The sequence below is a fragment of the Ornithodoros turicata genome, chromosome 2 (assembly GCF_037126465.1).
Source record: "Ornithodoros turicata isolate Travis chromosome 2, ASM3712646v1, whole genome shotgun sequence".
In the NCBI taxonomy this organism is placed as follows: Eukaryota; Metazoa; Arthropoda; class Arachnida; order Ixodida; family Argasidae; genus Ornithodoros; species Ornithodoros turicata.
In genome coordinates, this window is record NC_088202.1 from 28913318 (window position 1) to 28928920 (window position 15603).

At 48.9% G+C, this 15603-nt stretch overlaps 1 protein-coding gene across 1 annotated transcript in view; it reads right to left on the bottom strand.

The window, feature by feature from the left end:
* LOC135385260 (protein turtle homolog B-like) overlaps positions 1-15341 on the bottom strand; it is a 114261-nt gene extending 98920 nt beyond the window's left edge. The window contains exon 1 of the mRNA XM_064614463.1: positions 15096-15341. Coding sequence (XP_064470533.1) covers positions 15096-15147 — 52 coding nt within the window. The 5' untranslated portion in view covers positions 15148-15341. The remainder of the gene's footprint in view (positions 1-15095) is intronic.
* Positions 15342-15603: the final 262 nt, after the last annotated feature.

The following is a 15603-nucleotide window of genomic DNA, read 5'->3' on the forward strand; positions in this document are numbered from 1 at the left end:
GTTAAAAGAACGCCAGGCGGTCCAAATTATCCGCGCTCCTACCCTGCGGCACGTGCAACGTGTCGCCACACAGATAGGCTGACTCACCTTACGTGTAAATCTACTCCTAATTTTGAATTTGACCAAGCTGACGTACGGAACAGGTACCTCCTGTGTAACTGCAAGTGCGCTCGGTTATTATTTTCAAGTTTACATCTGCACTGTGCAGTTCATTATGGAATTAGTGCAGTTCGCAGTGTCGGAGTTCACTAGAGAAAGTTGAACGCTGCAATAATGCCGCCAATATTTACGCGACAATAACAACGCCGTTAAACTGCACAAACCACGGCAAAATTATCTACCGACGTTACATAAATCGGAAGATACCCGCGCCCGTCCAAGAAACACTAAAAAAAAAAAAAAAAGTCAACGTCAGTTGTGAGTAAAAAGACCACGTCTCCAAGTACATCCTTCAAACGAACGTTCCCCGCCAAATAACGGTTGGGCAAAAGGGACAGTAAAACACGTGGCAGACGTGCTGGCGGGAATGCGCCCATCGAACGAAAGACGGGAAAATGAATCCGCCGATTGCTCCACATTCGAAGGAATTGCGGTCACCGCAAATCCGGCATGCGTCATGATTGCGAGATGACGCTGATAGTTTTATTCCGGGAAGTCGTCAAAAGCGAGGCAGAAAGTTGTCATTTAAACTGAGAGGCTTTACTTCCTTTGAGAGATTATGGGGGTCGTTCTCTCTCTCTCTCTTAGAACATACCAAAGTGACAGCGCATTAAAGTGGCCGATGCTCGTGCATCATTGTTGTCGATTCCAGAATGCTTTCTTGGTCCGAATTCAGGAACTAGGTACCTTTTAGTCATGCCAAGTTTTGCTAACGAAGCCAGTACCGCTTTGTTAAAAAAAAAAATAAATAAATAAATAAATGCGGTACACTATGCCCCCACAAAATAGCTGCGTTGCAAGAAAAAATACGTGCCAGCTTTTAAAAGGAACGGTTGTGGGGTTCAGACGCCAATGTACACTCCAAGAAAAAAAAAGGAGTAAAATGGGGAGTAAATGCAGCATCTAGTCCCCTATACTGCAGTTACTCCCCACTTTAGTCCCCCAATCCCGACATTTACTCCCTAGGTCCGCAAATTGTTACTGAACTTTGCAAATGGTCTTCCGAATGCAACAGTCTACGTAAATATGTGCTCTTGGTCAATTTGATGGCACAGAGCTGTATAACTCGGCCAACTTAGCAATTTTCTACCCACACAGAGTAAGACAAAGTTAGAGCTTTTTTCTTCGCAAATTGTGCCCTATGTATGTCGCATGATTTCATATCACTCGATATATCACGGTTGACGGTTTGATTCAAAGTATTTTCATTCATGCACACGAATTATGTTCCTGTTAATCTTTGAACAGAGCGTGAAAAGCAGTCTCCATTCTGTGACATTCATTCGCTCCCGAAATAGACTATTTTTTGTGGCAATGCATTAACTCAATGCAATACGTAGCGCATTAACTCCCCAAAAGGAGCAAAATTACTCCCCTCTTTTTTTTTTCTTAGAGTGTAGACGGCAGTGACTCTCCGCGCTCCCCCGGTAGTCGTTCACATAAGAGCACCAGATAAGCGCTCACGCGGAACAAACATATGGAATAATATTTTGTTTGGAACGGTATTTAATCAGAGCGGGGAACTTGGCTCCCAGATTGCGCCTTGACTACACCAACGGGCTGGCAAGTGTTGAACTGCAAACGACCACATCACTTCTCGACGCCCTCTGTTTTCCTCCGCATGCTCACTGTCAGCATTTTTTTTTTTTAGAGCGGAAGGCGGATCTCAAAGCGGGTGCATCTGCCAAGCCGCGTCTCTGCCGAGCTATTCCACTCATCCTCGAGAACAGGGGCAATACCTTCCAGTCAATAAAAAGGCACGATTCAGAGAGATGGGAGCTTTGCGTATATATAACGGGGATGCCTTCTCGTAAGCTCTCGCGAGGGAAATCTGCCCTGCACGTGTGGTTGGTTATATCTTGGGGGGACTGTATGTTCTGTGACTCAATCGAGCTTCCTTTGGAAAGCAGGGGAATGATGCGTACTGGCGTCGGTAAATATTAGTCCAGCTACCGTCACGGTGTGGGGATGTTAACGCCAACATGCGTCGAGTAAGGGACGACCGCCAGAGACTTCTATGGGTTAGACACCATTTTTTTAGCGTCTCACAGAGTGTCTCAGAAGAAATATCATCTCGCACTGCCATCCACAGGCTATTGCAGTAAGCACAACCGAATAAAAGCAACTCTAGTTCAAAACGAAACTGTGATGAAACTCCGCATTTCAGCCCTGGTCCTAGGTATCAATTGTTCAATGCCGGATCAACCAACTCAATTGACGTAGAATACTAATTTCTCGAGACTGTGTACAAAGCTGAAACTGCGACAACGCTGATAAATTGTGGAAACGACCGCTCTTTTGTTCGCCTCAGAAAATCCCTCCCCAGCCAGGCAGAAGCTGCATTTTCGCTTCTCCTTTCCATTTTACGGCGCTTAGGCCCGTAAAAGACAAAAGCAATTCGTTATGTGACAGCCCCCCGTGCAATAACGAAACCTCATGCTCCCTCTCGGGGACAGACAAAGCGTTCGGAAGACAGCCCACCTCCTCTCCTAAACAACACATTAGTCCGACGCAGGGTTAATTTGCCTGAAACGCAAATGAAGGAAGCCTTCTGAATTTCGCACTCTGGTGGAGCACTGGCGGGAGAGATCCTCGCTGACTAGCGGTCAACTTCATTATACCGCTCATCAGGTGCGTTGGCCACTTTGCTACGGCCAATTACCCGCTCGTCGTGCTACTGCGGTTTGCCGCAGTTCAACTTGGGATGCTGCGGTTGCGGGCATTACAACCGCCGGCAGCTCACGCGATTGCTTCGATCATCGATAGGAGGCACTGCTGAGTACGACAGGTAGAGGCGATTGCGTAGCGCTTGTAGCGAACCCCCCTGGGATAGTCATTTAATTAAGTCGTGACGTTGCCCGCCTAAGCGTGGCTGACTTCGACAAGCAATTCCATCACCGGCACCACCACCATGGTAGCAAAGACATTCCAACCGTAGTCACGTAACACGTTACGCTGTGGAACTGCACGTCCGGGATTACGTTGGATTCTCAGAGGCCGGTTCTTTTCAATAGTGGCTAAAACGCGACTACCCGGTCTCCTTAATGAATTAGCATGTAATTAACTATTCTTCCTACGGTGATAGTGATCCAGAAATTTGTCGCGGTATGTCCAATGCTTTCTAGGCCACAGTACGTGAAATATCTGCCGCCATAATGATGACGTCACACAGATACACCGAAAGTAGTTGCGGCGACGTCGTGAAATGTGAAATTGAAGGATGTGCGTGGGACTGATGGACGATACTTTTGCGTTTTAAGCGCATCGTGCGCTACCGCATTTACGTACGTAAGCGTGGTGCGGTAAGCTCCATGCTTTGCGCGTGCGCAGAACCACCAACGCTATCCCTTACGTACGCAAGGACGACAGCGTACGATGCACCAAAACCACCTATTTTTAGCGGCGCTCCCCAACTAAATTAACTAGTACAACGAACTAGCGCATCTGAGTGAACATTTTTGACGGTTTTTGTAAGCCTGGCTACGAAAGGTGAGTTCGTAAAAGGGGCACCAAAAATCCCGCGGCTAGAAACGGGCGAACCGGTCACCGCAGTAGACAGGTTGACCGGGCCACTTACGTAAGCAAACAAAGATGGAAATAGTAAAAACCGGTTTGCTAGCCGCAGCGCCTCATCCCAGGTAGTACAAGCAAAACACGATCCAATGGAAACGATAGCCCCAAATCGGTCATCAACTCTTGGAACCGATTCGCATCAAATACGATTTCCGCGAACTCACTGTAGGCGGCGACTTCGAGAAGCAAACGCACCTTGAAGCAGCGTCAACACTTCACCCACCGTATAGTAGCATCGTAATTAACACGCGTTGCCGTACAAGCTGGCAACACAGGCACGTTCTTGCCACGGCAACATTCGGAGATACTCCGCCACTGCTGTTTCGAATCTCTTTTCTCTAGGTGTTGTTATCGTTATCCCCGCGACGGGCGATACCTGTAGTGCTTCGTAGCAGGCGATGTACGACATTTACATGGCGTTTATGACGTCTACCGCTGATGCGAAAAGACGGAAACGTGCGACTTCAAGGGCTTGTGACACCTTGATGGACATGGATGATTGCATGGTGCTCCTAATGCAAATAGTAACAGTATGGAGGGCCGTACCTGGCGCGATTTTAACCCCTCGACACACCTCCGCGTCAAGCTCTGACGTCAGTGGATTCAGGGATTTTTGTCATTCGTGTTGGTCGTTGTAACCGCGCGACATCTCCAGCGGCCACTTCATTGGCGGAGATGACCGTCTATTACCCCTTTCACTGCAAAACGTGGCACGCACACAGCAGACGACACCATCGGCCGTGTCGTCTGCTACGGAATATCTTGTGGCTGAGCTTAATGATATTTCCCACTCATACACTCTAAGAAAAAAAGGAGTACTTTTACTCCTTTTGGGGACTAAATGCCTTGCCACAAAAAATAGTCCCTTTCGGGAGTAAATGCACGGGAGTAAACGAATGTCACAGAGTGTAAACTGCATTTCCCGCGCAGTTGTAAGAGTCCCAAGTACACAATTCGTGTACATGCATGAAAATGCTTTGAAGCAAACCGTCAACCGTGATATATCGCGTGATATAAAATCTTGCGCCATACATAGGGCACAGTTTGCGGAGAAAGATGCGCTAACTGTTTCTTACTCTGTGTGGTTGGAATATTGCTACGCTGTCTGAGTTATACAGGCTTATGCCGCTCAAATTGACCAAGGGCACATATTTACGTAGACTGTTGCATTCAGGAGACCATGCGCGAAGTTTAGTGACGATTTGCAGTCCTGGGGAGTAAATGTCGGGAGTAAATGTCGGGTTAGGGGACTAAAATGGGGAGTAAGTGCAGACTAGGGGAGTAGAAGCTGCAATTACTCCCCGATTTACTCCTTTTTTTCTTTGAGTGTAGGAGAGACACGAAAAGACATGACGCTGAGTGTTCGCACTCACACAGCGGGAGAAAGCGGATGCACCTTCCGCGGGAGTATTTTGTGGGATGTCACTCGTATAAAGACACCGGAAGTGTCGTGACCCCATTAAAGGGGCACTTAGGTGTCTTCCAATTTGTGTGTGTGTGTGCGTGATTTGCAACGAATAATATGAGCTCCTGCAAAGAACTACGTGCACAGGTGTCCTGCAGCAAAAATCCTCCACTCTATGGAGTGAGCGTATCGGAGAATGAGGATACGTCGTGACGTAACCTATTCCCCTGACATGTGACTCGTGACGTAGTGCGGCGCGACTCAAGCGGATCTAAGCAGCGTGAGCTGAGAAGAAAGAAACGAAGCAGAACGGCACGGGGATTTCCTTACGTCACTCGTGGATCGTGTCGGCCGACCGCGGCTGCTTTCTGCAAATTTGATTGCGCTGTGACAATACCCAGCACAGTGAAGGTACCTGCACTGTTCCTCCCGATGGACAGCTTAACAGGGTTTCGAGCCGCGTTAGATGTCACCTCACTATTGCTTTTAGACAGGTGCGTGAAAGGTACAGCAAAACGAAAAGGTACACCCGTACATGCAAGGAAACATGAGTGTTCCGTGACACACATCCCGCCCCATCATATCCAGGCAGGGGCAGCGCAACATCCCAAACTCAGGGGAACGCCAGATCCCAACCGGCGCCCCTTCCATCCTCAACCGCCACCACCAAATCATGCCCGGGTCCCCAAAAGGCAAAGGAAAATGGTTTATGGCATTTTATGCGCATCGGCACCCAAGATAGCACTTTGACGCCTCACCTCCACAGTGTCGACGGATGGAGGGGGGGGGGGACAAGGGTACATTATCCCCCCGATATTCCTAGGGGTGGGGGGGCACAGAGTCGTCATTACCACCAGGTAGAAAAGGGCTGAAGTGGACTACAATTCAAAACATCTCAGGGACATTGGGGGAGGAGCGCCAAGCAGGGGCTTGCCTCCCCCCCCCCCCGAACTCAAAATGTTTCGCCGTCCCTGTACCTCCACGAGAGTTTTGCGCCCCCTTCACACATTCAGGAGTCTACAGTAACCCCCTTCCGCCGCTCCTGCATCCAAGGGTCGTCAACACAACCCAACCAGAGAATCGCGAAGGGCCGCAATATTGATGGCAACCCATCCTTCTTCAATAATCCCCGCCGCAATAATAACTCTTCCCTGGCTTTAATCTGCTTCGCACGATTTTTTCGAACAATCCTACCGTCCTTAATAAGCGACTGCAGGGATTAGTGGAAACATAAATTTCCGCCAGGTGCGGTAATCCGTGGCAGCAACAACATTCGCGGCGCCAGCCAGCGATGTGGAGAACCAGCAGGCCTGCTTTACGAGGCTGATGCCAAAATACGCGTGTCCACGTATACAATGGGATTGTCCAGGCTGGGATCCGGAATCTCTTCGGGAATGCTACATAGACACCAGAGAGTAAAACGAGGATTAGCGGGAGTGGCAGGTGTCCCTGCTCTTTTGTTTATCGGTAACATGCTGATGCTCGTACACCTGTGGTGCCAGGGACGAAAAGACTTCAAAGCCATCCTGGCACTTGTCCACCGATCTGTCGATTGCACCACGCGGTAGAAACTCCTTGCGCTCCTGGAGAGGGTCCCCCACCGTTCTTCCACGAAGTGCCAAAGCAGTCAGTGTGACTGTGACTTCATGGCCTTCGACGTTATCGGGTAACCTGATAATGTCTCTACTTGTTCTCTTTTTTTTTTTTTCAATTCAGAATACGCACCGCGAGGCAAATGTGGCCATGAGCGACGTACAGACGCGGTCAGACGGAGAGGAAACAGCGGGAAGGAGTGAGTGACAGAAGGGGTTAGTATACGGCCTGGGCCGACTTCAAGGGGGAACTGTGCCTAGCAAATCTGCCGGAAAACCACAGGCCGGTGGGCGAATTCGAATCCACACGCCTCGGAGTCTTCAATCTGACCGTGGTGTTAACACGAAAGGAGAGTTTGGAAAGCAATGAACGGTTAAACGGCTCGCCGCTCTTCGGCTCCGCTGTATCCGGCGCGCACTGAACTTCATCGCATAGCACACTCTTAGCCAACCACCATCATCTCAAATGATATAGTTATCTTCCCTTATTTGTTAAAAACGTGAGGCGTACGCCTTTTTGTGACACTTATGCTGTTCATAATTGTCACAATGGTTTCAACAAATCAGGGCAGATAACGACATCATTCGAGATGACGGTTGGCTAGGAGCGGGCTATGTGGTGAAGTTCATTTCAAAAAGGGCGTCAGTCGTGACGTTGCCCACATACGTGAGGCCGACAACGGCAAGCCCTTTCAACATCACCACCACCACCATCATCATTTCAAAAAGTGTGGCATGGACTGGCGCTTCCTGCAGGTGATGTCATGCGCGTGGCCTTGGTCGTCTCAGACATTCGTGCCATTTCCACCAACCAAGTTTGCGCGTGAATAAGAGTAATATGACGTTATCTAAGAGCGTATCCGATAACAATAGCGAAGCAGATTCATGAACTAGGAAGAACAGAAAATTATTTCCCTTATAACTTCGTCGTGTCGAATGTGCAGCAACAATAACACACGCAGCCACCTGCAGTTGTCACAGAACGAGGAAACAAATTAGTCAACACGTGCTCGTCGAAAGCGCACTAGCGCCAAATGCTGATACCGTCGTCACATTTCTGTCTTATTTTTGTTATTCCGTGTTAGCGCCGCCAAGCAACTGTGGCTATGAGCGGCGTACAGATGTGGACAGATGGAGAGAGGACAGCAGGAAGGAGTGGAGGACAAGGGGGGCTAGTATGCGTCCTGGACCGACTTCAGGGGGAACTGTGCCGACATTCGTCTGGAAAGTCTTCGGAAAACCCAGGGAAAACCCTAGACAGCCCAGCCGGTGGTATAGGATTCGAACTCAACACCTCCTAGTCTTCAGCACGACCTTGGCTGCCACCAATGAGCGGGATGCCTTAACCTGCTCGGCCGATGGCGCTGGTCATTTCTCTGTCTGATCAAGCGTCCAGCAACAGACGTGTGTGTACTTTTCCTCTTTCTATTATCCGATGCTTGAGTTGCGGAACTACCCTGTAAAGCGACACCCATTATTCTTGCACGGAAGCTACAAAAAAGGCGGGAATCAACAGCAACGGGGTCCCCTTCGTGCGACGAACGACCATTTCGGCGGGAGGAGTCTCCGCTGGAATGCTGCCTTGCTTCGGGGGACGAAGCGAACTCCGATGGCCTGACCTCACAGGCAAGTGGCGGCGGTGAGCTCCTAGGGGTGGAGATATCGCCTCTAAATATGCGTTCCTATCACGGTGCAGGATCGAAAGGGTGCATGGTGGTTTCAACGGGGCTGACCTTAAAGGGTTCCAGAGAGACGACGAACAGGCGGGAGATAACTTGCAACGATCCTTGACGTTCAAGACGATGGAATACGTTCGATTACCTTAGTAACAGGATAGAGTTTTTATTCGCTGAGTCTCTGGGGTGCACCAGCTTCAGAAAGACCACTTGTGTAGGTCCGTCAGAGTTCCGTTTCGCAGGGTTGCGGCTCTTCGATTGTAGTTCATATTAACGCGCGCGCACCGTAGTGCATGCCAACGTATTCGAGGGGAATTTTTTGTTTTCTATGTACCGCAGTTAGCGATTAATACAGACGCACACCGTCGAACATACTACAGCGTGCAGCTTTGACCATAGTGGAGCGTGAGACCCGGCCATTCCCACTGGCAGTGATGCTATACTCCCAAAACATGATTTGGAGCAACTCTCTGAGCATGGAAATTTGGATTTTGAAACGCTTTGGAGTACTGAAATGTGTTTTGGGAGACCTTGCAATTTTGCGCAATATTGCGTATTTTCATCAGGATGGTGCGGAAAATCTCATGTGTCACAAAATGGCGAATGAGTGGAATCACTGCATCGGTTATTGTAAGCGCGTGACCTCTCCCGGGGCAGCCTCCATGGCAGACATAGTAATCATAAGGAGAGGGGCTGGAAGAAATGCTGGGAGAGAGTGTGATGGGGGAGAACAAAGGAGTTGTACAGGAGCAAGACCCTCTCTCAATGTCCAAGTCCGGGAGGCGCCATGATTGATGTCCTGGATTCGGCCGGATTTGGCACAGCCTTTCCACGTGTGAAGAGCAGGTGCGCCCCGGCCCAATGGTATCCAATCCAATGCAAGTCGCTTCCGCTGGGCTCCGTGTGCCATGATGCCATATGCGAAGTGTTTGTCTTGGCTGCCATCACCTGTGCGCTTGGATTCCCTAGGGAATGAGTATCGAACAGTTTAAACCTGGCGCTGCGACATGAAAGTACGGCGCACGGAACACGTAAGAGACACCGTTCGTAAGACGCTAGGCGTACCGTATCGATCATGGCGGCTCACATGTTGAGATGCCCCCCCCCCCCCCCCCCCCTGGCTGGCTTGGTTCCTAGTTATTATGGGAGTTCTATGATGGCAGATTCCAAAACCCGCTACCTGAGAAGACTGGTCCACCTGCAGGAAACATCGTCAGCAACGAGAATATTTTCATCGCCCGAGATTCCGCGGCCTCAAGACTGGATGGAAAAATAAAGTCAATACTACAGAAAATGCAGCGCAGGAACAAAAACCGCAACGAAAAAGAGTGGAACAAAATCGCATCCGAAGGGAATCGAAATTGAGACTGGAGACAAGAAAACGGAGCCTCAAATACACAAACTGAAACCTCGAGTCTCTCCGGAAGAAGTGCACTACTCTTCCAGGCGTGGACTGGGTGTTATGACAAATGCGAGGAGTGAAGTATCTGAAAGCATCGATTCCACTTGTCAGTGCGGCGAGACAATGGAGATACTGGTAAAGCTCTGCAAACGACCTGCGAAGCGAAGCAAAAAATAATAAAAAACGAAGGCAGTATCACTACACTGTAGTGTGAAACCGAAACATCGTCCAAATGCCACTTCAAATGAACCAGGCGGATGTCTCGTCATGTTTCCGGAACCGTTACCGTAACGACCTTCCGATTTGCTAAACCTCCCTATTTTTTTAGTTCCGTGCTAGCGCCGCGAAACAATTATGGCTATGAGCGGCGTACAGACGTGGACAGATGGAGAGAGGACAGCAGGAAGGAGTGGGGGTTAGTATGCGTCCTAGGCCGACTTCAGGGAGAAGTGTGCTGACATGAGTCAGGAAAGTAAAACTCCCTATTGAAGAGCGATTCGTGGCTCCACGTCGAGAGGCAACTACAATCGTGATCGACACCAGTGATTTGTCCTCCGAGGACGAGAGGTTAGAACGCGCAGTACACACTGCGCAGTCCGCCCGATTCAAAGGGAGTCGCCAGCAATATCATCATCATCATCATCATGTGGACTTTTTTGTTTTTGTGTCCTCTTCAATATTGTTTGTAGGATTCAATTTCGCAATGCACCAGCCGCTATACGGAGGAAACACAACAACAACAACAATAGAAGCTGACAATGAGAAGTGGTGTTTCACCGCGGTGGTGCGGTACCATACCCCATTGCACGAGGAACATTATATGAAGATGAAGGAAGGATGAAAATACGAGAAAGAATTTAAGCGTCTGGAACAATCCAGTGGACGACAGGAAGTCCGTGCACAGGTGAAGAACTCGACGATGGAGTACAGAATCGACATAGGGGCCAATGAGTGCAGCTAAATTGAGCGGCCTCTTGCTGATACGGAGGAGCAGCATTCTCCGTTCACCACACTAAAAACTGCTCTCAAATAATGTATGACAAGAGTTGGTGTTTTGGTGCTTTATGGCACAAGAGCGACTATATGACAAGAGTTGATCACTTAGTTGACACTGAGCTCTAGACCTTTTGCAAAATCCTTGAGCTTTCGCAGTAATATGTTACTCATAGATGCGCTGATCCACAAAAATATTGCTTTCCGGCAGTTATGGCTGGTAAGTGGCGTAATGTTGCCCTTGCGGGTTTTCGTGCCGCCGCGGCGTCATGTTGCTGCAGAGGGGGAGGATCACACGCCCCAGGACGACTTCACTGAGGACTGTGCTGACATTATGCCATAATGCGTTTGAGGAAAACAGCTTGGATATTGAGCAGCATGTAGATGCGGAACACAGAGCTGCTCACTCTGAACTGACTCCAGTCGTTCTCTGTGGTCCGTATCCGTTTGCTGCCTAATGTTCAAGATGTACAAGCACGTACAAACTGTCTCGACTCGAAGCTTCAGTACAGAGATAACGGCTGGACAATGCAGCCGATTCGATCAGTCGGGATTCGAAGCCGGGTCACTTCTCAGCGTCAGCGTGAGAAGCTCACTGGGAACTGTCCCGGTGAAGTCTCGGGACATTCTGGCTCCGGTTATGAGGGGGGGGGAGGAAGGGGGTTCAGGAAAAAAAATGGTCCCACGTTGTGTGGACGGAAATAATGGTCCCGCAGGGTTTCGTGCGCCCAAAACCACATCAGCGTCGTTGTGGACAGCCGATTAAACGGATCGTAGCCGGCCAAGTGGTGTCATTCGCGCACCTGATTTGTTGAAATTGGGAGACATGGGCTTTTTTAAATTAATATGGATGTTATTGAATAATAAACGCTGCGTGCCATTCAATAAGAAACATAAAAGCGATTACATTCGCTGCCCCGGTTGTATTGAAAGGATTGCCTATGTTCCTCTCCCTGTTTAGTTATTCAGTTGAGTACAGGCAACGCGACAAGATTACGAAGCGGTTCTCCAAGGTTCTGCTACCTTCTGCGTATTTCTGGCCGATAGATTGGGAAAATGGCACACGCGTTCTTTTATTCAAGGAGGCACGTTACCTTCCGCAGTCGTACTAATGAAATAGGACGCACATAAACGCTCGCTAGCCTGAATCTCAGACTTCACGCGCTCACTGTGCGCGGGTGTTGTCGGATGTACTCGGGGGTAATTCCCAGCTCAACATGGATGCTAGCACTTTCCTTGGTCCGACAAAGGTTTTTCAGTTGTCCTATCATACTTTCTGTGCCGATGAATCGTATCTCCGCCGGATGCGGAGTTGTAAGGGTAATGAAACAATTAATGAGAGGGAGAACTTGGATGGGGCAACTGAACATACAAGGATAAAGAAACTGAACATATGCCTCACAACGCCCAGTTGCATATTTCAGTTGATTTCAATTGCTTAACTGACATTTTTGAACTGACGTACAGCTTTATTGTTGGGGCCCTGTGTTTTAGGGTGAAACATGTTTTTACACCCCGATTTGCATCATCATCATTTCCAGCAAAACCGAAAACGAACCGTGCAAAGTGCCAATTCAGCCACCAATATGGGCACTGGAGATCGCTAGCACTGTACATTCAGCACTGTTGTTCTACGTCGTATGTCAATCTAAAATGTCAGAAGCGCTTCTTTTTTTTTTTTTTTTCACCCGATATCAGCTTGGTTTACGGCGCCTGAAATAAAACCCGAAAATACAGGGCCCTATTTATTGCTAATAAACATCGACACAGAAAAAATGCAGGGGACAACTTTAAAATCCGTGTCTGACCAGCAGTAGAAAAGTACTAGCATCCAGCAGCGAACGATACCGCTAGCGAACTAGTGCAACGAATGATCGCTTTTATGTTACACATATTTTATAGTCCATCAACACATGAAATATATATGTCTCCCAATTTCAACAAATCGGTCGACTGTGCTGTGTTTGATCAGTTATCCGCAACGATGTCCCTGTATTGGGCGCGCAGGCGGCTGCGGGACCATTTTTCCGTACACCCGGGTACCTGCGATCCTGAGTCCCGCGTCATGCAAGAGCAGCATGACGTGAACGCCGAACGATTCCTACACTGAACAGATGATTCACTAAAAGACAGTACAAAAACCTATCAACGTAAAAGTAAGCGAACGAGTCGGACAAAAGAATCACGCGAAACGCACTGAAATGAGGCACGGCCGACCTAGTCAAAGATTTCCCGCAGTAATACCAAGAAAACCGCGATGAAAAGCCCCTTCCGCGACAAATTTGGTTCGCAACACGCAGACACTCGAGACGCCGGAGGAAAAATACTTCTGCCATCATCCGCAATCGTGGAGCAAGAGGGCAGTCTACGAAGAAATCGCGTATGCCATTTGCCCAACGTGGCGAAGAGCTTCCCGCACAAAAGAGAAATGGACTAATCCCCCGGCGTCCTACATCTGCTGGACACTAAAAAGGACCTGCCCGGCGTGCCCGCCCATCCCAAAGACTTCTATCGACCATCCCCCACCCCGAGGTCGACGTGTGCATCGAAGGCTGCCCTTCGACACGCTTTGTTCCCAGCCTGCAGCTTTGCAAAGATCGAATAAAGCTGTTAGAATGAGGGTAATCTCTTGTACGAAGCTAGGTAGATAACCTGTTGCCCTGAGGCAAGATGTGGGTTCGAAAGGGGAACTGGAAATACAGTACGGCTGTGAAAGAGATAATTATGTAAATAAGAGTAAAAAAGCAAGCTAACTGGTGCTACATTATGAAAATTATTGTCAAATGATCGTCTGTGTATTTCTTCTCTCGGGGTTTACTCACCTTCATAATGTAGTTGGAACCGTGAGCTAGTTCGCAACTGCGACATGGGATACTTATTCCGATGCGTTAATCCGGAACCACCTAACATCACCTAGAAAGTCATGTTTGACCATGTTGTCAAGAACGGTCACTAGGAGTGGCATACTAGCAGCCTTTTCTTGGAAGCGAAGAGGCAGGCAAAATGACAAAGAAAAGCCACACACGCACTCAACTAGACAAGCCCAAAGAGCGATCCATTAGGGGCTCGTTTCAAGGCAGGTGAGTTGAACTAGTCACGGCCTCACCGATGTAAAGTGTGTGCTCTCTGGGGAGTGATTTTACCGAAGCTCGTCGACGGAGAAATTTGCCTTCTACTGGAAAGCCGTCCCCAGTGAACGCCAGCGTTCTCCTTGAATTTTGACTGACGGCGTCCGTAACTGCCACAGGCATGTCAGGAATAAATTTCACGAGGTTGTTTCGGCGTCCTCCATTTCATTCTAGGCACCGGACTGGAAGTCGATAAACTCTGTGGTCAAACCGTGCAGCACACAGGTAAACGCGGGTGATGCCTCACTCCTGCGCTGCGATAGCCACACATTATGCAGTTCCGCCGGTTCAAAAAGACGCGAGCCAAAAAAACATGAGCTGCTCATTCAGTGATTCGTTTCGCTCGGAGGGAACAAAAAAATATAGACGCCGGGAACGTCCACGAAGTGCATACTGATGCGAGGTGTCCATGTTCCTTAGAGAGATTAACACTGGATGCTATACACAGCGGCCGTCCCAAACAAGCCTCAAGTGCTGTGGTCTCTCTTTTGGAGCCAAGACAAAAAAGAAAAAACTAACAGAAAGAAATAAGAACTGGACATATATATAAATAACCATACTTTTGTGGAATATGGAAACAAAATTTCAACCGGTGCGGTAATTAAAAGCATCTGCGATTTTGCAGTGTAGCTGCAAACTACTGTATTGCCGTTCCCCCAACCCTCTTGGGACAGCGCTGGAGAACGAGTGTTTCACTAGGAATTACTGAATGTTCTACGGCTGCGAAAGCACACACCCAAGAAAATTCTACCGCATGCGTTCTCGAACACAGCGAGCCAAAAATTCGATGGACGGGGTGTCACGTCCTGTTGCTGTAACGGTCAAAGCACTGTCAGCTGTCAGATGCTCGTTTGCACCTGCCGGCATTCCAGAGCATTAAAAGACGCCAGAAAGTTTTTTTGAGAAACAAATACACGGTACAAAGCAGGAAAGGTATGCTCCACGCCGTACTATTGCCGCTAAACACGTCGGCAGCGTACAACCGTTGTACACCTGTCAAATGCGGCACGGCGAAAACGAGAAAGAAATGTTCACCACAAATAAAACCTGTGTTCCACGAAAACCCAGCACGGGCGGACAACCACACGACCTCCGCGGCATATTCCAGGGAAGAAGACTCCAGCTAGGAAGAAAGCGGCACGCACTACAAGTGTAGCTAAGCCTCACCTGAACACAAGACGACCCACAAGAAAAGTTCACGATGACTTGAGGCTCCCATGGCACAGAAAAACAGTTGGTAACACACGTTCACACTCACACACGCACAAATCCTTGAACGTCACCGGTTATTCCTTGGGAAACGTCGCCGCAAGCGGGGAAGCAAAGATGTTTCAGGACGAAGTAACCGCCATAGTCACGGAACCACTCCACTCCGAACCACCTACTCAAGCAACAGGAGGCCGACAACACGGAAAGCAGCAGACGCACAAGGAGCGCGCGCAATCATACATGCATCCACGTGCGTCCTCTCCGCCTGCTCCTCTCCCAAAGAGAAGAAATAGTGCGCGCGGCTCTTGTTTTGCCGGGCAAAGTTTCAACTTTGTTAACGATATTTTTCTTGCTTTGTATCGCTTCTTTTTGTGAGTGTGATGATTTTTTGCACGAGTGGAACGACATTTCAGCCTCCAAGCCTGATTTCTCAACGTGAAGCTTTGGCGAAAAACGGCGAGCGAGA